This window comes from Hoplias malabaricus, chromosome 3, assembly GCF_029633855.1.
Source record: "Hoplias malabaricus isolate fHopMal1 chromosome 3, fHopMal1.hap1, whole genome shotgun sequence".
NCBI lineage: Eukaryota > Metazoa > Chordata > Actinopteri > Characiformes > Erythrinidae > Hoplias > Hoplias malabaricus.
The window spans coordinates 67,875,262-67,901,033 of record NC_089802.1 but is presented as its reverse complement, the minus strand read 5'-3'; the positions used below and the strand labels follow the sequence as shown (position 1 = coordinate 67,901,033).

The following is a 25,772-nucleotide window of genomic DNA, read 5'->3' as shown; positions in this document are numbered from 1 at the left end:
AACGTATGCGACATTTGGGACATGGTTTTAATCCTCACAGTGCGTGTAAACAGGTTTTGGTCTCCAAAAGGGGATGAACATCTACACCACACGCGCACACACCGAAGCGCAAGGCGGAACCCTTAGGTTTAGCTTGTAGTTCTGCGGGAGTCGTACACTCATCGGAAGTGTCTCCGTAACAGTGAGTAGAGTGTTGTTTACATCGTTATCATTCGATTAAAAAGCGACATTGTGTGAAGATGTCAACATTTTCCACTGACACCGTTCTAAAGAGTAAAACTAAATATGCATCGGTTGTTTTCAAATAACCACTGAATGTAGCCTGTAATTACGGCTTGTTTTATTCACAGTTCGGTGTGTTCGCGAACTAACGCAGTCTTTACACACACCGAGGCTGTTTTCTTCATGAATGCATTAGTTTAACATCTCATTGAAACAGGAGAGCTCCTCCACAGATGTCGTTCTGTGTGTTTTCTGTGGTTGTTCCCTCCTCTCAGGTGTTCGCGGTGTTGCTGTTATGGAGAGCGCCGCTGACTCCGAGGCTGTGGCCGCGCTGCCCTGGCTCCCTGTAAATGTAGGTGACTCTAGACTGCTCGCCAAAGCCTGGTTCGGTGAAACCCAATACAAAGTGCTGCTGAGTGATCTTACCAACGTGTGGGAGGAAGAGATGAGCAGAGACAGCATCCAGAGTCGCGCACAGGCAAGAATGTTTTCATTAAATACGAGGGAGGGAGGGTCTATGGGTAGTTTGTTATTACAAAAAAAAGTACTGAAATATAGTTACACTGTCTGCAAACTCCACATAGTTATACTTCATAATTTGCACAGTTGTACAGGTCATAAAGTCACAATGTTGTACTATAAATAATATATTCATGCTATTCAGTTCTGCTCATATACTCTTTCATACATTTTAAGCTCATTTCAACTGTTCCTTCGTTTGCCAATTCGTCCACTCTATTTATTTATTTTTCCTTGAGATTTTCCTTTTTCCTTTTTTCAAAATATAATTAAGCTTTTATTGTACTTGGGTCAAATTCACTCGCAACAGTGTGTGCGTAACCTAAGAAACTGAACCTTGAGGGAAAAAAGCAGGTTAAATCATATATTTATATTCATTCATTATCTGTAAGCACTTATCCAATTCAGGGTCCCGGTGGGTCCAGAGCCCACCTGGAATCACTGAGCGCAAGGCAGGAACACACCCCGGAGGGGGCGCCAGTCCTCCACAGGGCAACACAGACACACACACACACACATTCACACCTACAGACACTTTTTAAGTCACCAATCCACCTACCAACGTGTGTTTTTGGACTGTGGGAGGAAACCGGAGCACCTGGAGGAAATCCACGCAGACACGGGGAGAACACACCAAACTCCTCCTCCTTCCGGAGCGGGAATCGAACCCACGACCTCCAGGTCCCTGGAGCTGTGTGACTGCGACACTACCTGCTGCGCCACCCTGCCGTCCATATATATATATTGTGTGCATGTATTAAAAGAATAATATAATTTATTTTACCATAAAATTACAGCTTCAAAACCATTATGCTGCTTCACTGACCTGTAATAGGAGAATAGATATGTTCACCTCTTTATAACTTCTGACTCCTTGAGGGGATATTATTAGCTCATCATAGCTTGCTTTTCTCATATTCCATAAAACTGCAGCCCAACCCCACTCCTTCATTCTTCACTTCTTCCCAACAGAAGTCTTTCCAACACAGCAACAGCATCCTGATAACAGCAGAACATACTTACTTAGAAAACTACCTCCAAGGCCTGAACAAATTGTTATCATGGCACAGACAAAACAAAAGAGAAATCTCATGTCCTGGCCCAGTTTGGGGCAAACCAGACTTTGTAGAGAAAACACACTCACAATGTTAATAAGGAGAAATCCTGGGAGGACCCATGCTCAAAATAAGGGACACCATATACTCTTTGGGTGATGCTAGAGAAAAATAGAGAATACATCATTACAAGAATACTGATTATAGATATTGTGTACTTGTTGTATTTGTTAAAATGATTAATGGAGAAATTACTTAAGCTTGGGAAAAGGACTACATTTTCCATGCCTTTCATATCTCACTTCAGTTTCTTGCAACAAAAAAATAATTTGCATCACACCACTCCTCCCATTACTTCCCATGATGTCATGACTAGATTCTTTTGCAGATTTATGAGTGTCTGGCTTTACTGCCAAAAGCAAAGCCAATTAGAACTCCTCACCAACCTTCTTGAATTCACCTGCCCTGTGTCTGGCCCAGTTTTAAGTGTGGTTTATAAAAAATAAGCAGTGCGTTTTGGAGTGACGGCACCTCAGATTTCCTTTTTCATTATACATGTTATATTTTTCTGGGACGATGCTCCATTTTCCACAGTTTATATATGTAGAGATATTGGCAGATATATACATTAAAATATGTATATTTTATTTTTTATTTCCTTTCCTGTTTTAATGGGCTTATTCCATCTTTAAATTCTGTTTTCTTGAGACAAATAAGTCATCTTAAGAAATGTTTTTTTAATAATGTGGATACATTTCTCTATTTCTCTTTCTTTTTTCTCTCTTTCTTTCCTTCTCTTTTCAGGATCTAAATAAGCGCTTGAGAGCTCCAGTGCAGGCATTCTTTGCACATCTGAAAACCGTGGCCTCCACTTGTTTCTGTGGACTGTCAGGTGACCAGAGAACAACAGCAAACATATCTCTAGAGTTTCATAGCTGTTATCTAACTGTCAAGCTCAAAAGTGAGCTAGCAGGGATGCCCTTTCACTGGGAATTTCGCTGTACTCCTGCTCCGGTAGAAGTGGTATGCTCTGTATTGCGTATTACTTATTCATTTTAATTTAAGTTTGTTTTGCAAAAGCTTATGTATAGTGCTATGCTTTATTTTAAAGGTATCCAGGCAGCTGGTTCGCCCCCTGTTAGCTATAACACATGTACTGCAAAGGCAAGTTGGAGATCTGGCTGCTTTGCTGGTTCGAAAAGATGCTGAGATACAGGACTACAAAGAGAATGGAGCAGTGCTTAGCAGAGGTAAGGCTCCTATATCAGAGCTCATCAATTCCAGAAATGTAGTGATTTTTCCTTGCTCAGACAGCTCAGCAGTGGATTACAAGTTTTAAAAGTTGTTATAGCAGAGAAACAAGAAAAGTTTTCTGAGTTTCAGTTCCTCAGGGCCAGAATTAATAACCAATGCTCTACATATGTAAACTCAGACGTCACACACTTTCTCTCTTGCCCACTTACCACACTTTGGAGTTTAGTCAGTAGCTGTATTCAGAATACATTTTGAGAGGATTGCGTTGGGTTTTGATGAGAATTGTGATGATAGATTTGTTGGGATTTTCCCCATTAGTTCCGAACTACTTATGTTAAAGGAACACTAGGTAAGGTTTGGTATTTTTGCTCCTGGGCTCCCCTACAGATGTAGAGTGTAATTCAATTTTACAGCACTGTCCTGAAATCAAGAGGGAATGGGTCGAGGTTTCCTACCCTCCTACATAGTGCAGTTTCTGAGAACTGAGTAGCAAAAACAGAGGCTCTGTTCTCTCTAATTAAGGTACAAATACTACCTAGAGTTCCTTTCAGCTCCTCCTTTCTCCTGAGATAGAATTCATAAATCAGTGATCACTCAAAAGGTTCTTCCCCTTGCTTGTTCAATTAATCTGTAATTCAGCAGGGCTAACATTTGATCAGAGATTAGAGGTTGCAGTTCTCTGCCAAGTTTGGTCATTATTAATTTTTTACTACAAATATAATACTAAATATTGAAACTGAGAAAATTTGAATTTAAAAATATTTACCTATTTTGAAATAGATGCCAGAAATGCATTCTAAATAAAGTCATAACAAGGGCATGTTTTTCACTGAGTTGCACCACCTTTTCTTTTAAAGACATTCGGTAAATGTTTGGGAACTGAGGAGACCAGTCGCTGTAGTTTTGAAATTGAAAAGTTTTCCTATTTCTGTATGTTTTCATCTGTTCACCATCTCAGGCTCTCCTTTATATACTGTTTTTTGTTTCATAATTCACCAATTGCTTTCAGTGGGTGATGGTTCTGGGCTAGTTTAGCACTATTTTACTAAGGAACCATGCGGTTGTAATCCATGCAGAACTAAAATAAACAAGACCATCCAGTTTTCCTGCCTTGTGCCCGGTGATTCCGAGTAGGCTCCGGACCTACCATGACCCTGAACTGGATAAGCAGTTTCAGGCAATGAATGAATATTTCAGATTTTGCTACACAAAAAGATAGACCTTAATTGAGCTCAGGCAATGAGATATCGATCAGGCAATCAGGGTTTTAAACCTAATCATGCCACTGACCTGTTTCCAGTTAATATAATTTGTTTTGTTGTAGCATAGTCTTTTGTTGCCTCTGTCCCATCTCTTTTGTAATGTGTTTATGGTGTCAAATAAAAAATATGCATATATTTAAACATATTATATAAACAATAACAATTCTTATTTTCACCATTCAAAATATTGTCTTTTACACTATTTTCAGTTAAACATATGGTTTAAGTTATTAGCACATCATTGAATTTTGTTTTTATTCCCATTTTGTACTCTATTCTGGAAATGGAGTTTGTGCTACATTCATTCATTCATTCATTATCTGTAAGCGCTTATCCAATTTAGGGTCGTGGTGGGTCCAGAGCCTACCTGGAATCATTGGGCGCAAGGCAGGAATACACCCTGGAGGGGGCGCCAGTCCTTCACAGGGCAACACAGACACACACACACACACACACTCACACCTATGGACACTTTGGAGTCACCAATCCACCTACCAATGTGTGTTTTTGGATCGTGGGAGGAAACCCACGCGGACACAGGGAGAACACATCAACTCCTCACAGACAGTCACCCGGAGCGGGAATCGAACCCACAACCTCCAGGCCCCTGGAGCTGTGTGACTGCAACACTACCTGCTGTGCCACCGTGCCGCCTCGAGTTTGTGCTACAGAGATATAAAATCCCAATTTATGCCAGCATTCCATTTGTAATTAGTAACAAAGCAAAGCAAGTAACAATTTATATGCAGTAATCCACTTCTCTGACTGTGCAGGCAGACTTCAGACAGAACCATTTGAAGAGGAAACATATCACAAAAACTTTATTACCAAGGTGAGAGACACTACCAAATACACTAATTAAAAATACATTTGAAAAAGTCTGTGTTGCAACCCTATCCCTAACAAATGTTCTTAGCTTGGATATAAAAACACAATTTAGGAATTCATTTAATGAGCAAGCTTTTATAAATTCAAGAAAAATGAAGGATGGATGAAGAACAGTTTGATTAGAGCACTGATATGTCACAACCTTAGTGTCTCAGTGTACAGTAATTTAATTTAATTAAGTTCAGTTTACAGTTTATGTATATAAATTTCTGTCCTGTTTGTCTCCATGTCAAGTTACAAATGTATGCTTACTAATTGAAATGTGTCAAGCAAAACAAGTATTTGCTAGTACTCTTTTTCAGTAGCCTTGGACATCATAGTTTTTCAGCAGCCTTGGACATTATTATTTTCCTGAATTTGTAGCACATATTGACCATCAATCTCTTGGCATCAGCAATCTAAATTAAGGTCAAAGAATAACGCTGCAAGATGTGTTTGTGTTTTTCTTTTGTGCACACTGCCTTTTTTATTTAGCTGATTTGTAACCTCATAGTTTTGTGAATGAGATTTCTCCTGGTTTCCATCTGTTGTTTATCAGCTTGTAGTGTTGTGTGCAATGGCATTCTGCTGCTGACGTCCTTTGTCATTGTCTTTAGTTTTCATTTGATTATACAGCACTATACCACAGTCAGAGACTACCCTTTTATTTTCAGTCAAAATGACCATTAAGTAAGTGCAAATTGTTCATTCTTTAGAAGCAGAATCAGGCAGAAGACAAAAATTGCACAGAAGACCAAAAAACTAAATAGAATATTAATGTTTTGCCTGTATAAAAGTTTCTCATGTTTTTAAAGCCTGCTTTCACTTTTTCAAAGTTATCTTCAGGGATATATTTCCTGCTTGTAAACACATCTAAAATCCCATCTCAGAAGTTGTCTAGTTGAATTTTCTGCTTTCACAATCCAATAAATTCCAATCAAAATGTACACTCACCTGTCTATAAAAAATCACTCCATATCTCAGTTAGTTTTGGTATAGCACAGATTTTTTCTTTTAAGTTTGTAAAATATTTTAGAACCATAGTGTTATCCATAGACATTTTAGAACCATAGATTTATCATCACACAGTGAAATGATTAACAGAATCACTTTTGTAATTGTTGTCACACCTGAAGCAAGAGGGGAGATTTAAGTTTTTTCCAAATGAAGATAAAAATGTATGTACTGTTAATGTGAATGTGACCAGTCTGGTTGTCTACCAAATCTTGTTTGGTTTTCAAACTCCAATATTGGAAACTATAATTTTTTTTTTACATTTCTCATGAGTTACCATATCTAATGACCTCTGGTACAGTTTCTTTAGCCTTTTTAAATGCATATTAAAAATAAAAAAGTGTTGTCTCGTTTCGACAGTACTGTCTGTCACCTGGCTATTGCATGTCTCAATACAGTGCTGATTTCTACATGAGAATGAAGTGCTGTTTATATTCTAATTCAGAGCCGAAACAAACATTTTAGAAAAATTTCTCATAGAAGTGGCAACCAAATATCGCAAGTACCTGGAAAAATGGAGGTCGCTATTGAGCAAGTGACAAGTGTTTGTGGATGTGTGTGCTGACCTCTGTCAAGTTATTTGATCTGAGTACTGGAAGATGCTTTCATCTTAAGTCTTGTTTGTGTGTGTTTTCACGAACTGCTGTGTGCGCTTAAGGTGTGGAGATGTTAATTTCCTGTTAGGCCTATATATGGATGCGTGGTCCAGCATGACATGACCAAACTGTGATTCAAGGAGTGTCTGTTTGGTCAGTTTGCTTTAGAGTGTTGACGCATGCCTTGGGTCTGTGTAGTGCTCTGTATGTGTTTGTGCGCATGTGTGTGTGAGAGGTGTGTTTGTGCCATGACGCATGGTTAGGTTTCAGTGGTGTGTGTACATGTGGGACAGAGAGAAAGAGAGAAAGAATAAGATTGAGCCCAGTTTTGAGCCTTTTCTGTGTGCTTTCTAGTGACGCATGCTCTTGGTTTTGGGGCTAGATGGGGGGAAAAAAAAAACAACAAATGAAACTGGGTTGGGAAAGCATTGTGGCTTTGGCAGCAAATGTTCCTCTCCCCACCACACCCTGGCATTCGCTTTACCAAACAAAACACTATTCGCTTTACCAAACTAATCATTTAAATCATCTTATTTCTTTAAACATGTACACAAGAGCATTTCTCTCAAAAACATCTGCATTTTGAACAGCTTTCCACAAACCTCATTTCCTCAAGTCTGGGATACTATGTGAAATGCTAATATAAACATGATTGATTCTGTTTGAAGTGTGCTAAAATGCGAATGCTACAGAAGAACATTACTAATTGTTAGTATTTTAGTTTTTCTAATCATCCATTCATTCATTCATTTATTGTGAATATATAAAAAGCTTCAGCTGTGCAAAAAAAACGTAGGTGATAGACTATCAGATTGTTGCAGCCCATGCAGAATGTCACTTAATATTGTCATGTCATGACCTCCTTGAAAAAGACATCATCTAGATGGCAGCTTATGTTGCTCTGTAGTGAACATGTTTCTTTTAGTACTAAAGAGGACATATTATACCTCTTTTCCAAAAGTTTACACAGTTCCCTGGGGTCCCAATGAAATGTCTGTGGCATGCTTTGGTCAAAATACCACAGGGATCAATCAATACAGCAGCATTCCAACCTTGTCTTTTTAAAACTTGTAAAATCTTCATTTGCCCTCCTAGGACAAGCTGTTTGAGGTATAATAAATAACAGGTATGATATAACATTATAAAACTATACAACATGAAGCAGCATTCACAAATTTATAATATTTTATAATTTATAATTATTTACTTTAATACTGAATGCAACAATTGCCCGCAAGTAATGTAGTATGAACTACATCTTTAAGAAAAGTTTTCTGGCCATCTGACAGCTTTTTTTTCTTTGCTGAAGTGTGGCAAGTTAAACATTGGCCGTTTTATTCTGACTGAGATGGCAAGTCGAATGACAGAGACCTGAGGAATTTCAGCCTTCAACGATAAAGAACCATGACTTCATAAGGGGAAAGAAAAGGAAAAAAAACAAACAGAAATAGTTTTACAGTACATTCCGTCTCCGCTGCACAAATATATTGATTGTTTCTTGAGCTGGTTTTCCAGACAGACACTGACATGGCAAATCAGGATTTGAGTGTAAAATTGTATACATTTTTGTTTTTGGATATTCATGTTTAAAACCTGAAGATTGTCACACATCACATAGTGTGATCTTCAAGGTGAAATATGTCCTGGCTGGATATGAATAGCAAAGAGTAATGTGTGGCAATAGTTTGGTATTTGTGCAGGAGTATGCTTTAGGTCTAACTCTAAAGAGAAAAATATTGGCAGTTGTAACTGAGACCCTGCTGCATGCTGTGGCCCCTGTCAGTCTCTTCCACTCTCCCTGTTAGGTCGGATTGTCCACATGACCGATCCCTGTTTGCAGTTGGCTTTCACTGTGGCTTTGTTGTGGCTTTTCAGAGTAGTATGACCAATCATTCTACCCCAACAAAGCAAGCACTTCTCTCAGATTTATGCAACTTTGACATCTCTCTTTAGCCCAGTCTAATGGTTAACTGACTGTTTTTTTTTTCTTAACCCTTTTCACTGGCTGTCTGACCACAGAACATGTTTACACATCCTTCTCAGATGACTTTGAGCCCAGAAAATCTGCCTGCATTTCTGTGAGAAATTAATAATGGGCATCTCTTTGCATAATACACTTTCAGGTTGCATTTCTTGATGCAGCTGCTGAGTATGTTCAGTGACAGTGATATTCCAAAGTACTCCTGAGCCCATGTGGCCAGGTTCATCATGATAATCTGATGGTTTCTCGAATACCGCCTGAAGGCTCAGTGTTCATACACATTCAGCAGCGGTTTCCAACCTTGGCTTTGAAGCACCAAGATTTCCCCTGACTCCCTGAATCTTTTCATGATATTATGAACTCTAGATGGTGAAAGTCCTACGTTTATTGCAATCTAGTCTCGCATCCCCAGACTCTCTAGGGAGTCTCTTGGGTTTGTTAAAAGGGAAATGTAATGATATACTCAAACTTCCCATTTCAGTGGCTAGAATGTAAAAATGTTGTGGTCATGGTCGAGCAGTATTTTCATTGGCTTAATATGGGTGAAGTTAGATTAGGGTCATATTAAAGGGTTGTGCAGTGAAGATTTCTGTAAAGCAGTTCTTCTTTTCAAGGTGATCACCTGACAGTTTTAATTCTATGCTGTTTTCTAAAATCTTCCATGAGTGATGCCTTGGAATTAGAGTGGAGTGTGAAGGCAAGCTAGCCACAGACAAACAACAACACACAACAACAACCACTGCAAAATGCCTGGGGATTTTTTTACCTGCTATAAATACAGACCTTTCAGCATTGAACAAACACTCACATACACCTCTCTCTTTCTTTTCATATTTACACATTTAAATCATTCATTCATTCATTCCTCTTTTAATTTATTTATGCATTTTCATATGATTTGAAAATTGTTTTTTTGACAAACATTTGATGATAAGTGGATACTTCTCTGCCTCGGATAAGATCAGAACCTGATCTTTTTTACCCCACCCATCTAACTCATAACCAACAAAGTCAATGGTTACTAACCAATCTCAGGCAGAGTAGGGCATGTCTTTACAGAATGCCAGTGGGAAAGGCCTTAGATATAGATATAGTAGATATCTCTTAAAATTCCAGGAGTCCTGCTGTGTCTGATCCCTTGTACCATCACAACACACACTGCCACCACATCAATCACTGCAGCGCTGAGTATGACCCACCATGAAAATCCTACCTGCTGTGGTGGTCCTCTGGGGGTCCTGACAATTTAAAGAACAGGGTGAAAGAGAGCAAACAAAGTATGCAGAGCAACCGGGAGGACTGTTTGTAACTGTAGAGCTACAAAGTGCTCCTGTGTGGTCAGTGGAGCTGAGAGAATAGACAGTGAGTGTAGAAACAAAGAGGTGGTCATAATTTTGATCTGTGTATATGCAAACACAATTTTCAGAATAGTTGGTATGTGGTTCCAAATGTATGAATGCAAAGATCTGCAAATTATTTAAACCCTATTTTTTGATAGGAAATAGAACGAAGACAGAATTTCAAAAATTAAAACAGACCATTTTTATTGCTTTTTGAAAAATATATGTTCATTTTGAATCTGATGCCAGTAAAGCATTCCAATAAAGTTAGGATGGGGCAACAAAACAGTCATAAAGTTGTGTAATGCTACAAAAAAAAAATAGACAAAAGTCAGTGGCATAATTGTGTTAAAGTATATCCCAGAGAGACTGAGATTTTCAGCAGTATATATGGGTAGAAGCTCACTGTTCTGTGAAAAACTCTGTGGGCTAATAGAGCAACAATTCAAGAATCAAGTTTCTCAACTTAAAATTGTAAAGAACTTGGGGTCATCATCAATATAATTAAAGGATAATAATATATTGAGGTGTTATAGTAAAAGGATAATTATGATATCAGTAATCATTTAATAATTTAATATGTTGGGTCACAAAAAACTCAAATCTTAATGAAAGGTTTTAAACCAGTAATATTTATACATTGTTTTTCATGATAAATTAAATGTATTAAATAACTGTAAACAAAAAACTTTTAAATGAACAATAAAATATAAGGTAAAGATGGCAATGATGCCTAAAGTGATGCACATACAACATGGCAGTGAGGTTGAGTATTTATTAGCAGAGAAAAGTGGAGGGATGTGAATTAAACAGAAGAGAGTATCCTGGTTCACTGTGGCATACTTCTTTCACATTGCTTGCTCTGTGCCCAAAGAGGAACTCAAAGCAGCCAGAGCATACATTTATTTTTACAGTATTTAAACAAACAAATAATAAAAATAAATATATGTGAACCCCAAAGCCTCCATGTATTTTTAGGAGCCCCTCACTCGGATAGAAGAGTGTAACCACCAATTTCACCAGGTCAATATTTGGAGAGCTAATTTAGAGAGCTTGTCCTCTCTGTTGTGAAAGAGTGTGTGTTTGAGTACACATGGTTTTGCATTTATCTGTGTGTATGTGCATTTAACTGAAACTGTGTGTTTGTAGCTGTCTCTGCACATGTGCAAAGGCTTTTAGTGGGTTTTTTTTGTTTGTTTGTCTCTTATTTATGAACATGCACTCATACTTACTTGTCCAGTGATATGTTCTTCAGGGTTATTCAGGCCATAAATTAGGCAGCTCTGAGGATTTCAGTTTAGTTTTATGTGTTTTCTTGTTGTATTCTCTTAAATGTTTTTTGTTTTATGAGTCTTAAGTGAACTATTTAAATCTTAAACTGTAAAATACCCAAAAATCTCTCACACGCTTATTTCTTTTTCAGAGTATTCCTCAGATGGTTATGCTGCAGGACTGTGTGGAGTTTGATTCTAGGTTGCAAGAGCTGTATGTGGCAGTGACCACTGTGAGAAACAACAAGAAACGTAAACATTCCACTGAGAACAACTCTTCTATAGCGGACCATTTCAGTCTTGATCCTGAACACAGCACACCTGAGGAGAGCAGTGTTCCCACAGGTTATATTATACATCAAACCTTTACCTAATTCGTTTCACCTCAGCAATAAAGTCATGTTGCATTTAACATTTTTTTGCACAATACTGGAACACCAAATGATTTGCATAGCTCCATTTCGAAAGAATTAATCATTCTAGAAAAACTAGGCTTGTGGAGTGGTGTTTCTGCATGTAATAATAATAATAATACAATTTTTTTTGTGTTTGAACCATATCTTCTTGAAATGTAATGCTATAAAATAATTTCAGAAATAATAACAGGTGAGTGCTGTGGCTACTTTTCTGAAATGATATTGCTGGGAGAAATAGGTAGCTTAATATACTGGTTGGTTCAACATTCATGCCATTTATTTCATAATATACTCTTCTACCAGGCTTTTTTAGCAGTCAACTGATCAAAAAATAGTTTTGATTTGATAGTTCACTGTGCATGCAGACCCTGCTCACCACTCACTAGCAACAACTTCTGTGTAACCAAAAAAAAAAACTTAAATCAGAACAGGTTATTTTACATCAGACAGACTCCTCTTTTAGATACTTTATGGTAACTGAAACCCATGCTAATTTTCCTTTTATAGCTAGTAGCTAGGCTGATGTGTATGATTTGCCAAACTTGACATTGCGTGTCATGCAGTGTGACTATTACTCATTCACACATTGTGATGATGCTGAAACAATATATTGTACAGCCTTATTAAACATTCTTGTTGCTTGTATTACCCTGCAGGTTCAATACGGTCTGTATCTCCTGGGTCTAATCAAACTGATATACAGCAAACAATAGGAAAATCCCAGGAAGCTGACGGTGAACAGGTATGAATTATTTTTTTCACTTATATCTAAGCATCTCTATTTATTAGAAAATGCACTAAAGCAGTAGTTTGTACAGCAATGGTTAAATCTGTTTCTATTACAGCCAAAGTGGGTGGCAAAATGGTATATTTTTGCCCAGGTTTTATTTATTGGACCAAGCTAATGAAGCTAATATGTTACAGTGCTGAATGAATGTAAGAGATAATGAGCCATTTTGGACAGCGTATCATGTGTAAACATGCTGACAAATGTGGCATTGATTTAGCTGCAAGTTCTCTTACATTAACATAACTTGGTTAAATAGTACATTATATACAGCTAGTCTTTTATAATTGTGACAAATCACTGCAGCCAATTTTTTCTCCCTTATTCACATAGAACCTCATCCCTGCTGCTGCACCTTCAGTTCGAATGACAGTGCGCCCCAAGAAGAAGAAAGCAGTGGGACTCTTCCGATGACATCTGTGTCCCTTTTGCATGTCTTTCACAATATTATAGAAGTGGGCTGTCACTATGGCTTTTCATTTTAATGAAAAACATTTTTAATGTGGGTCTTTTTTTTTTATTGGTTTCCGTGTGTATTTTTACCACATAACTTTTTAAGGATGCGAATAAAGAATTAAACTATTTTGTTTTAAATCGAGAGGAGTGGGTGTTTTTCTGACACATCCGTTGGTACAGTACGAACATAACATTGCTGTTTTTTTTTCATGGAGATACTGTACTTGGTTTTTCTTTGGACGATAGATTAAAAACTAAGCAGTTAACTGAACTGCAGCACTTAATCCGAGCCATTCGATCAAACATTTTAAATGAAGACTGATTACCCATATTACTGCCTCTTTATAAAAACGCCTGCCAGTAGTTACGCCTTTAGTGTTGCCAAATGTTGGGTGTCAAGCCTCCATCCGTACTAAAGTAATCTATATGTGATGTAGCTAAGTTAATGTATGTAACCTTATTTTGCTTGCCATCCCAGACTCTGAATATGATGTTGGTGAATTATCGCAACCCCAGGTTAACGTAAACATACAGGGCTTGTTTAAATTAGCATATGTTGCTAGCAGGTGCGTTGACAGGCTTTAATAGCTAATACGAACTTGTCATAGCAATAACTAATTACTTTTATGTTCGTTGAAAATAATTTTAGCATGGGATATGATACCCGGGACTTTTAATGGTACAAAGCAAGCGTATTTTGTTATCGGGTGAGGGGTGCTATCAGGTGAAGCTCTCTCTCTCTCTCTCTCTCTCTCTCTCTCTCTCTCTCTCTCTCTCTCTCTCTCTCTCTCTCACTCACTCACTCACTCACTCTAACTCTAAGCCATTTCCATTGAGAGCCGCTGGATGCCACAGGCGCCATTCAGCGCCAAGCCGCGGCGGGGACACCCTCAAACCGCAGCGCGCTCCTCAGTGCCTCAGCGCGCGCGCCAACACAAACGGAAAGTGGCTATTTATTCCAGGACTGAGAAGGAAAGAAAGAGACAGAGCAAGAAGAGAGAAAAAACAGCAGAGATCCCAGACGTGCACCGAGGCACTGGCCCCCGTCGGTCTACGGCGCTGCGCCCAAAACCGGGAATGAGCAGCACATGATGCCTTCCTAAACGCGACCCCCAGCTCCCCCTCAGTGACAAGCCACGGTCAAGGGGAGGAACCAGTTTGTGATGCGGCTCCACGCGAGGATACCGCTACTGAGCGGATGCGTGCTGCTGCTCGCAGCGGCGTGCGCCTGCTGTGGCCCGGGCAGAGGCTTCGGGAAGCGGCGGTCGCCCAGAAAACTCGCGCCTCTCGCCTACAAACAGTTCAGCCCCAACGTGGCCGAGAAGACGCTGGGCGCGAGCGGCAGGTACGAGGGCAAGATCACGCGCAACTCGGAGCGCTTTAAAGAGCTGACGGCAAACTACAACCCAGACATCATCTTTAAGGACGAGGAGAGCACAGGTGCAGACCGCATGATGACGCAGGTGAGGCGCGAGCGCTCTCTTTTTAAGTGCGCCTTTAACGTTCAGCGCGCGGTGAGTCTGGAGCGCGCACTGTACTTTTAATTACACCGTTGCTGTTTACGGTTTATTCCATGAATTTGACACAAGCTGTTAACATGGAGCTTATGCAAAAGGTATGGCACGTTTATTGTGTATTTCCCCCTTTTGTTAGGTCTAAATAATCATCAGCAGCAGAACTCATGGCCATTGACGTTTGTTAGTGTATTTTTCACGGCCATTGTTTTACTTACATTCACTCAGAAATTCAGCAAAAGATGTTTTTTTGACAAAGGTGTTGTTCAGACCACTAGAGGTCAAGATTTATCCGTTCAGTGCTAATTGAGATCTGGCATAATCGATATATCGAACCAAACACGCCACTGACACTGCAGGAGAGAAACAGATTTCCTGTACGATATGAATTAAAATGCGATAATACAATGATTTTTGAGACAACGATTTTTGCCATTTAGAGCTACAAGAATCTTACAGGAAACACACCTCTTCAACCCACTGCTCGGTTTATTAAAAAACAAAAACAAAACACCCCGACAAATTCTCCGGCAGCGCTTTTCAGTGAAATGCAGACTAAGGGGTGGGGGTTGGCTGAATCGTTTAATTAAAAACACTGTGTTCTCTGTTGCAGGAGCACATTTTGGAAAAGAAAACAGGACCTCGACACATTTAGATTTGCGCATGACCTGCGAGTGTTTTAATGTTTACCGTAAGCTTAAACGTGGTGACCCCCCCCCCCCCCCCCACAACACACACAGACAGACACACACCACTTTCTTTTTTTCGGTTCCTGTCAGAAATTTTTTATGACCCCGTCACTGATGTGGCTCCGAGTGGAATTTATTTGACTCCTATTCGCAGGAATAAAAAAGTATTTATATCAGAGCCTGGACGACCGCGAGCTTCTTCTGAATGGCCGAACGGTTCAGTCCCCCCTATGGGTACCAGACGAGGGGGTGAGTTGTGGTGGGTGGGGGGCAGCCTCGGAGCCCGCGCACAATTTATGAGCGCGAGCCTGCGGCGAGCGCCTGAGACAACCTCCTCTCTGTCTCATTTCCAATTCATTTGATTTTATTTTGTGTTCTTCATTCTGTTTGTTTTTTCCAGCGCGAGAGTGTGTAAAAATAGTCCACTTCCTATTCATTTAAGCCTTAATTATACACTTTTTCAGGGCTTTTTTTTTTTCTTGATACGGCGGCGACTGGACTCTCCCGCATAGGCGCGTGTTTGTGTTTGCGCGGAGCCGCCGAGCTGCACCTTGAAAGCTAAACCAACAGTTCACGGACTGATTTATGAAGTCCAGTTCACTTTTCGTAACCGCAATGTGGAAAAAAGAGAGAAACGGGCGTTGAAATCCACACCACGGTGTGAATGGGCATCTATTTCCACTGCGCTGATTCTATTCTTATCCACAAGTCAGAGGGCTGGGACGGAAAAGCGATTTTACTAAAACATATATATCTAGTTTATTCTAGTTTCAACACCGTGGCGTAACTCACAGATAATGCTGCGTGTAGCCTGTAAAATTCTGTTGAACAAAAATATATTGCTCTGGCCCGTCAACCTGGCTTGAACTCCTGCAGTGATTCCGCGTAAAAGTCGCACCACAAGGAGCGAAGTCAACTAATTCCGCACAGAGCGTACCATTAACTCAAAAGAAAACTACACCCCTCTTCTTAAATCTCACATACACTGTCAGAAAAATGGTCTTTGTCGTGATACCCTCAAGGGCGCATTTCAATACCTTCAGTTGGGGAAAATAATTGTACCATATTGTATATTTATTACGGATTTTTATGTTGTGTTATGTTATAATCAGTGTGTTGAAAGAGTGTGAGAGAGTATCATTGTTGACATACTGGGTAGTTTGGGAATGTGTCAGCCCTTTTGACTATTTTGACATCCATTCACTCTTTCATTAATTCATTCATTCATTGTTAGCGCTTATCCAGTTCAGGGTCGTGGTGGGTCCGGAGCTTACCCGGATTGTGCGCAATGCAGGAACACACCCTGGAGGGGGCGCCAGTTCTTCACAGGGCGACACACACATTCACACCTACGGACACTTTTGAGTCACCAATCCACCTACCAATGTGTTTTTGGACCATGGGAGGAAACCGGAGCACCTGGAAGAAACCCACTTAGGCACAGGGAGAACACACCAAACTCCTCAAAGCGGGACTTGAACCAACAACGTCCAGGTCCCTGGAGCTGTGTGACTGCAGCACTACCTGCTGCTCCACCGTGCTGCCCCATTCACTGTTTTAAAGTAAAAAAGTTATGTTAACAGAACTTTGGGCAGGTATTAACTTGATTTCCAAAGACTCTGCAAAGATTCCGTTTCTTACTTAGGCTATTTAAACAAAATGTTATTGCTCTTGCTACTGCACAGGCGTTCCCCAGGCCTCAATCTTAGGGCCATAAATTTAAAAAATGTACTTGCTCTTTTAATGACCACACAATGTTTTAACTTATTTGGCTGTTGCACTGCATATGCTTATCTGCTAAACTTTAATGTAACTCGTTTTCACTGCATACCTAAATGAAACTAATGAGACTCATGAAGCTTGTTTTTTTTCAGGAAGGAAGACCTGAAGGAGACAATTTTCTCAAGCTCAAAAGTGAAAAGAGCTAATTTATTCTTAGCAAAATTAGAACTATTAATATTCACACAGATGACACACTTATCTCTTCTGTGTGACACTATGATGCCCTTGTCAGTTTGATAACATTAATGTAACTTCAGCTATGTAACACTGCAAACCCCAGACCCTGTCTGTCAGAATCCCTCAGTTCCCTTGCTATTTGTATGTTCTGAAGTTTCCTCAAGTTTACCTGATTTCACTACACTCACAAGTACACCAGTCTTCAATTACACAGGCTTAATACATTTTCTCATGCAAGCAAGACTTATGTGCAGTATGACTAGTCTCATATTTGCATGCTACCTGGCACTGAATGTGTCCTTGGCGAAAGACTTTGTGTTGAAGACCACTGACTATTTGACAAGACAGCCCCAAAAATGCTTGAGTTTCTGGAAAGCCAGACATAGAGACAGTGCTTCTCTGTGCTCCTGACTCTCTTTGATCAAAATCTGGCTCATCTTCCATTTACATAACATCTTACTTTAAAGGTGATATATTTCATATTTTATTCATTAATATAGCAGCAAACAGCTTATATCTATATAAAGATATAGAGGACAAAATGCATCCAGAACAAAGAATGAAAACATAGTCTGGCCTTGTGGAAACATTGGCCCACCCCACATTGCGTTTTGCCCTCCCCAGTAGAGAAGACAGTGACTGCCCACACAGCATTCTACATTCAAGATGAGATGTAGAGAGCAGTAAAAAATTATCAGGCAAAAATGACCATCCAAATGTTCCTCCATCAAAACGAATACTTTCTTCTGCTAAAAACACTGCTGTTATATCTGCTTCATTTTGCTCTGCCGTGTTAAGCAGATGCTTTCTCTGGGCACCGTGCTGAAACACAAATAGGAGGGGGCTGGCATGGATGAAGGGAAGGGCACAGCTGAATATGAGGCATTTGTTATGGTCTGAGATGCTGGTGTTCTTGGGCAACATCTAGTGAAATATTTTAATATATCATGTTTAAACCATTAAACCACACTGAAATCCCAATACAGGTGTATTGGCAGCAGGGGTAGAGCTAAAACCCGACTCTCTGGTTAGGCTCATAAAGACTGGTTTAACACCACAACAAAGTAATGATGCACAATTTGGGTGCAGTTGAGACCTCAGTAAAACAGTGTCTATCCAGCTTCAGAGAACGACACTTCAGCAATGGTTCATCTTAACCTTGTCCAGGGAATAAAGTACATTAGACATACCTGGCTCCAAGAGTTTAACAGCTTTTGGGTGCTCTTTCAGTACACCTATGAATACGGAGAATACTGAAAGGCAACATGGAGAAGGCAACATGGTGGCGCAGCAGGTAGTGTCGCAGTCGCACAGCTCCAGAGACCTGGAGGTTGCGGGTCCAAGTCCAGCTCCGGGTGACTGTGAGGAGGTAATTTCTTCCCATGTCTGTGTGGGTTTCCTCCAGGTGCTCTGGTTTCCTCCCACGGTCTAAAAACACATGTTGGTAGGTGGATTGGTGATTCAAATGTGTGAGTGTGTATATGTGATTCCGGGTAGGCATCGAATCCACCACAACCCTGAATTGGATAAGTGGTAACAGACAATGAATGAACGACACATGTGAATTTCATTTTTACTCTCATTCATTCATTCATTATCTGTAACCACTTACAGAGCCTACCTGGAATTATTGGGCTCAAGGCAGGAATACACCCTGGAGGGGGTGCCAGTCCTTCACAGGGCAACACAGACCCATACATTCACACCTACGGACACTTTTGAGTCGCCAATCCACCTACCAGCGTGTGTTTTTGGACTGTGGGAGGAAACCGGAGCACCCGGAGGAAACCCATGCGGACACGGGGAGAACACACCAACTCCTCACAGACAGTCACCCGGAGCGGGAATTGAACCCACAACCTCCAGGTCCCTGGAGCTGTGTGACTACGACACTACTTGCTGCGCCACCGTGCCGCCCATTTTTACTCTCCCACACTTTAATTAATCACAGTTAAATCAGCAATGTTTTCAATTCACCAAATGTTTTTTTTTTAAAGTGTTGAATTTACTTCATTTTGATTAAAAGCTGGCTAATGCATCGATATTAGCCCACCATAAATAAACTATATTTGAAATTGCATAGGGGTCTATATATAAGATATCTCCCATGACTAGGCCCCATGCAATTTCTGAAGTATTGAGTTAAACTACAGAAGTTTGTTACGAGGGCAGCCAATATTCAACATTGGCTTTTAAACGTTTACACACTTTAGCCAAATCACTTAGAAAAGGATGCACACACTATTCAGATAAGATAAGATCTACAATCTTGCAGTTTGGAGGTTCTAATGATAAAGCTGTAGGGGGAGAAATTCTCATCTCATCTTTACTACAGTTGTGGTCTGTAATTAGATTTGTATATTTAAAATTTCCCCCACTTTGAAAGGTTTTCCAAACCTTTTTTACATTAACTACAGCATTATTCCACATTACAGATGTCCTGGTTGGTTCAGAATGATCAGTTATATAATAACTTTCTAGGAAAGAGCAAAAATCTTTTTCTATCTATTCTTCATATTTCTGTGTCTCCCTGTAGCGCTGTAAAAATAAGCTGAATTCTTTGGCCATCTCAGTGATGAACTTGTGGCCAGGTGTGCGCCTGCGAGTGACTGAGGGGTGGGATGAAGATGGTCATCATTCTGAGGAGTCTCTGCACTATGAGGGCAGAGCAGTGGACATCACTACTTCAGACCGCGACAGGAACAAATACGCTATGCTGGCCCGTCTGGCTGTAGAGGCCGGTTTCGACTGGGTTTACTACGAGTCCAAAGGCCACATTCATTGCAGTGTCAAATCAGGTGAGACAGATGAAGGGAAGTGGGTGATATTAAGGGGAATGAGGAATTTTAAAATTAGAAGCAGGAAAGGAAGGAAAAAGTCAGCAGCATAAGCATGGCACTGAACTTGAAGAATGTGTAATGTCATTTTTTCTGGCTAACCACTACTAACTAAGCAACTTCTCAAAGCACTTGTAAGTACTGCAAATAATACAAGCAGAACAAGGCACTGGGAAACATGCAGATGTATACTATATTGTAGTTTAGTAGGTATGTCTTCTTGGAACTTACAAGAAGGAAGTTCCAATGAGGTCCATTATAGGCATAACATTAGTTATTTTAGGCCATTCAAGATTCTTTAAAATCTTTATTAATTGTTAAAAGTACAACAAAAATATTTCCAATGTTTTGGCTGACCAGCTTGATTGCATTTTTTTAAAATATAAACAAATCCTTAATTATATGCCACCAACACACTCAAGAAAATTTGTAATGGTCAAAATCCATCCATCCATTATCTGTAACCGCTTATCCAATTTAGAGTCGCGGGGGGTCCAGAGCCTACCTGGAATCATCGGGCGCAAGGCGTAATGGTCAAAATATGAATGAAAAATTCATAGAATATCAAATAAAAAAAACATGTATCTCCATTTTTGCAGACTTTTAGATTACTGTATCATTTGATCACAGCAGCTGTCCTTCACATTGTGTGAATATTTCATGATGAATGGACCAATAAAAATACTCAAAATTTCTTTTCAGTAAAATTTAATAAGGTTTTTTTTTTCTTCTCCTGTACTTACTATACTGGAGATACATGTTTTTCTTTGGCCAGTGACGATCTGCAAGTTACACCAATATTAAACTTTCCTATATTAGAAGGTGAATATAAAAGTATAAAAGGAACCACCAAAGGCTGTCTTTGCAAGCACAGATGGGTGATCACTTTTTTGGACAAACTCTGTTTGAGAATTATCAACAACAATTCACAAACTTTTCTCAAATCAAGTGTGCAAAGGACATTCATCAGCGACTATATAAACTGGATGATCGTTGGATTAAGAACACCTACCCTCCTATGTCTGATTCATTTGTACCAGCACAATACTCACTAGAACACCACCACATCAGTGTCAGAGCAGCACTCTGATGTACCACCCAAATCCTGCTCTGTGGCGGTCCTGTGGGGGTTCTGATTAGAGCTGGGTGAAATGAGAATAAGAAAGTATGCAGACAAACAGGTGGACTTTAGTCTGTAATAGTAGAACTACATAGTGCTCCTGTATGGCCAGTGGACCTGATAAAATGCACAGTGAGTGTAGATACAAGGTAGGTGTTCCTAATCCAGTGATTGTTCAGTGTGTAATACATAATAATAATGTAGTTATTTGTGTTAAATACATAAGAGACAATCTAGACTCCTTTCAGTGAAAGGTGCTTTCATAATATGCAGGTGCATTACTGCCTATGTTATGGGGTTCCATTGATGTAGGTGGACAGTAACACTGCATGTGCTTGAGTCCAGATCTGTCTCCTATGGCACATATTGAAGAGGAGAATCAGAAAATGGCAGCCATCTTAAAATGCACTTTGCAAAACTTCATCTATATCCTCACATCCTGAATGATAAAAAGATGATGCAACACAGTGGTAAACATACCTCTATCCTAATAGAGGTTGTAGGCATCAAATTCTCAATTTATTTAAGTTGGTCAGTTGGAAATCTTTGTTTTGTACTTTTGTCAGTTAAATAAAGGTTAAAGGGATTTGTTTTTCAAAAATGATAGATTCTTGTTTTTATTACATTTTAATAGATATCAACTTTTCCAGAAATTGGTTTTGTACAAAATGCACCTACTGTGGGGTCCAAAAGTGTGAGAATGCTGGTATTTATGTCATTTAAAATTGGCAATGTTTAAAAAAAATGTTAAATTATGTGAACTTTTTCCAGGTCACTGACCTTTTGCCTTTGTACAAAATAGTCAATGAAATGTAGCTGCAATTTCATTTTAAATCAAAAAGTAAAAAAAAACAAACATTTTTTGCTAATTAACTTTTTGGATCCTGCTGTATGGAGTAGATGAACATGATTAAAATGACCAGTGAGTGTACGTACAAATTGCTGGTAACTCACCTGACTCTGCCAACAAGCATGCAAACTCTTCAATGCCATGTCCACATGCCAAGAAATTACATTTTTTTAGCAAAGGTGCATAAATGCTTTTGCACATTTCTTGTGGTCCTTTGGGCCTTTGAATTTCTTGCAATACAATGCACTAGCATAACCTGAACCAAGACTGGGCTCTTCATTAAATGCACTCTTCTCTTTATACTGTAACCTGTTCTCATTTCCTCTACTGACCTGACTCTGCTTCAGCATCACTGTCTTTCACATTTCACATCCCATCACAGGCTTAATCAGTCTGGAGCCCAAACTTCATGCTCAAGGCGGATTAAGACTAAATATGTTACATATTCATCATACTATTGTAGGTTGGGTATGTTGCTCTTGTTGTCATTCTACAACACAGTACAGTACAAATATTAAATATGAGTATAAATATATGCATATATCAGTATACTCTGTGACAAGTTTGTTGGACAGATAATTATTTCTCATACTTGAATATTGCATTAAGGCACCATGTTTACAGCAATCACACAGTCCTAGTTTCTTTATGTGTATTTATAAAGATCAAATATCTAATATAGTTTTTTCTTTTCCCCCTTTTTTCTGTTTCCATTTCTTCCATTTACCTTTACCGTACATTTTACATGACTTCTCTTCTGTCCTTTCTGCCCAGATCGTTATGCAAGTTCGCTGTCCTTGACATGATTGGATGGGAACACAGAACCTTTATTTTTAAATTAAATGTTTGTTAATATGTTATGTCTATGCATATATGTATTGTTATTTTTGATATGACAAACTTCATCGTATATTTCAATGCTAAATAAGAGAACTATTAGACAACTATTGCTGGCAATATTGGTCTAAAAAATCCACTGGGAGGCGCTCTTAACTGCATTTTGGAGAATTGTAAAGGTGGAAAAAGGCAACTTGTCCGTGTTCAAAGAACACAAAATTCAAAATGAAAGAATATTCATTCATTAAACACTTAATGTAAGACCTTCTTTTCCACTCTCAATATTTACTCTATAATATTTTCTGGTGATATTAATACTGATGTGCCATTTTTAGCATCTAAGGAACTGTTTAACCCTTTTCACTTTTAAAGTGTATTCCTTGCACTATTTCTGAAGGCAGTGTAGTGTCTTGGGAATCAGATCGTATCTCCATACTCTTCAAAATAAATGTGTGATAAAATGATCTTTGGAACAAATATAAGAATTACAAGGAATAACCACTTTTATGTTCCTTAAAAACACTTAAATGCATTTAAATCATTCTTCAAATAACAATTATTGCAACCAAAATGCATGAATGCGATGTTCTTTTGAACTTCAGCATAATGCAACTGTCCTATAACAACAATTTTTTTTTGTTTGTTTGTTCTTTTTTTTCCCCCAGAACCACATTCCCAACCAGTTAGCATTTAGGACCCTTTATTGTTAAGAGTGCATTATCATCTTAATTTGCCATTTTCTAAATGTTTACCTCCCTGACCGTCTCCTTTTTCCTCATAAACCTGCTCCCTCTCCCTTCTTCTGTTTGGCTACTGGTTCTCCAGAACACTCTGTGGCAGCTAAGACGGGGGGTTGCTTTCCAGGAAGGGCATGGGTGATGCTGGAAAACAAGGGTCCAAAGTTAATGCGGGACCTGCAGGTAGGTGATCGTGTCCTAGCAACAACAGAGAGCGGCCATCTTAATTATAGTGAGGTTGTCACCTTCCTGGACCGTGAACCTATGATCAAGAAGCACTTCTATGTGATCAGTACACTCAATGGGGTCACTTTCTTTATGACTGCAGCACATTTGTTGTTTGTTTGGGATGGAAATTGCACTGAAGGGACCTTGCCAGCAGAAGGGGCTGTACGGACAATATTCGCCAGTGATGCACACCCAGGACAGTGTGTGCTGACTGTGGAGGAAGGGGGTGAAGGGCTTCTAAAGTGGCGACTCTCACACATCACCAGACTACGTGTGTGGGAAGATCGTGGTGCTTATGCCCCACTCACTGCCCATGGAACCCTGCTGGTCAACGGGGTAATGGTCTCATGCTATGCTGTAGTAGAAAAACACCAACTTGCTCACTGGGCCTTCGGTCCACTTCGATTACTGTATAGCTGGAATGGCCTGAACAAATTTCAGGGAGAGGGACTACACTGGTATGCTGAAGCCCTGCACTGGATGGGAAAGCTGCTGTTGGACTCTGAATTCTTTCATCCCTGGGGCATGGAAGATACTGATAGATGAAGGACCTTGTGTAGGGCAAATAAGAAGGAAAAAGCATGAGGAGAAACCGAATGAATGTAGGCTCATGTCAAAGTGCAAGTAGGTCACTAGAGTGACAGCTGTCAGAGACATCAGGATAGAAAATCATTCACAAAGGTCATATTCAAATGTGCCTAAAAACAGGCAAAAATACAGTTATGTGAAAAATATGATTAAATGTGATGTCAATGTGATGTTCCTCCTGATTATGCTATTTTTCACGGGATAACAAATATTTTTATGAGGTGTCATCAACAGTTGTGCTGCCCATCTCCTATTTGTTCATGTTCACAAAATGTATGTAATATGTAATATAAAATGGGTATGTAAAATGCTAATTAATTAAAAAAACGTATGGTTTTCTATTTTCTATCAGTTTTGTTAAAATGACTTTTATATGAAAAGTTACAGGTTTTCATATTTAAAGATTTATTTTTTGAAATTAAACTCCTCATTTGGGATAAAAAAATATATAATTTGTGGCCTACTTTGTGTTAGAAATACTCACTATATATTCAATGTTTGTTTTTGCTCATAAGTATATTATGTATGTTGCTCCCTTTCTTATTTGTTTTCTTTTGTATTTTGCTTATGGCGTTGCCTTGTGTTTTATTTATTTATTCAGCTGTTAGAATAATATTCTAGCCATAAATGCTTTTTCTCTAGCACTGTGTTTTTAATTCGATGTGCTGTATGTGATGTTATTGGGTGCCAAAAAATGACAATTTCTCCAAGAAGGCTTTTAGCCTACATTCTAATTTTAATTTATCAAAAAAGCTTAACTTGGAGGCTACTTATTTTAATCCATTAATAATATTATGATAACATATTTAGCACAGCGTCGACTAATACTGTGTGTCTTCACAGGGCTGTCCAGCAGGAAGGGTATCTAGCTAACACAGTCCCCTCTTTTAGACTAGTGGACACTTTTAATACACTTCTGTTGCCCATAACACGTATTGTAGAACTTTTTTATCTCGAGTTAGAGGTTACATGACTTTTCTAAATAACTTTTTATTTTTCTTAAGCATATTTAGCCAGAGCACCGATTTAACTTGTTTTAAAGCTCACCTTTAAAGGGGGCAGGGGATTAGAATTACGTCCTGTCTTTACTGCTATCCCTTTAAGAGGTTTCACCACAGAAGCGGTTGGAGACCTGAAAGTCCTGTGGAGTTCCTCTCAGACTACGCTTTTGTTTCTCCTTCATTCACGGAGCGGTCTGTCGCGGTTTATCTTACACCGTTTGATTCTTTTTTTTTTTTTTGGTATTAGCTTAGCATTATTTCTGCACACTTGAGGAGACTAAATTGCCTATCATGTCTGAGACTGGGAAAGGGGTAAACGCCGGGAAACTGGCTATTAACGTACAGAAGAGGATAACTCGAGCACAAGAGAAG

The 25,772-nt window shown here is 39.2% G+C and overlaps 3 protein-coding genes and 1 long non-coding RNA gene across 11 annotated transcripts in view; 3 read left to right on the top strand and 1 right to left on the bottom strand.

The window, feature by feature from the left end:
- The first annotated feature begins 50 nt into the window (after positions 1 to 50).
- nhej1 (nonhomologous end-joining factor 1) lies at positions 51 to 13,178 on the top strand. The gene is made up of 8 exons (XM_066662660.1): positions 51 to 181; positions 498 to 700; positions 2,601 to 2,819; positions 2,908 to 3,046; positions 5,086 to 5,144; positions 11,534 to 11,726; positions 12,454 to 12,539; positions 12,918 to 13,178. The coding sequence occupies exons 2-8, from the start codon at positions 518 to 520 to the stop codon at positions 12,996 to 12,998; spliced, it is 960 nt and encodes a 319-aa protein (XP_066518757.1). The 5' UTR covers positions 51 to 181; positions 498 to 517; the 3' UTR covers positions 12,999 to 13,178.
- LOC136690696 (uncharacterized) lies at positions 1,600 to 25,582 on the bottom strand. The gene is made up of 4 exons (XR_010801754.1): positions 25,447 to 25,582; positions 23,599 to 23,727; positions 1,886 to 1,957; positions 1,600 to 1,740 (listed from the first exon to the last, which is right to left on the bottom strand). It is a non-coding gene; the product is annotated as an uncharacterized lncRNA (long non-coding RNA).
- Positions 14,204 to 24,357, top strand: ihhb (Indian hedgehog signaling molecule b). The gene is made up of 3 exons (XM_066662659.1): positions 14,204 to 14,503; positions 19,739 to 20,000; positions 23,672 to 24,357. Exons 1-3 carry the CDS (start codon positions 14,204 to 14,206, stop codon positions 24,355 to 24,357), a joined length of 1,248 nt encoding a protein of 415 aa, XP_066518756.1.
- The window catches only part of bin1b (bridging integrator 1b), a 30,125-nt gene continuing 29,804 nt past the window's right edge, over positions 25,452 to 25,772 (top strand). For 2 of the 8 annotated variants that reach the window (XR_010801752.1, XR_010801753.1), the window contains exon 1: positions 25,452 to 25,772. Coding sequence is in view for 6 of the 8 variants with exons in the window: in XM_066662656.1 (XP_066518753.1) it covers positions 25,692 to 25,772 (81 nt within the window). In the remaining 2 variants the exon portion in view is untranslated. The other 6 variants (XM_066662656.1, XM_066662653.1, XM_066662652.1 and 3 more) reach the window with 5 other exon arrangements.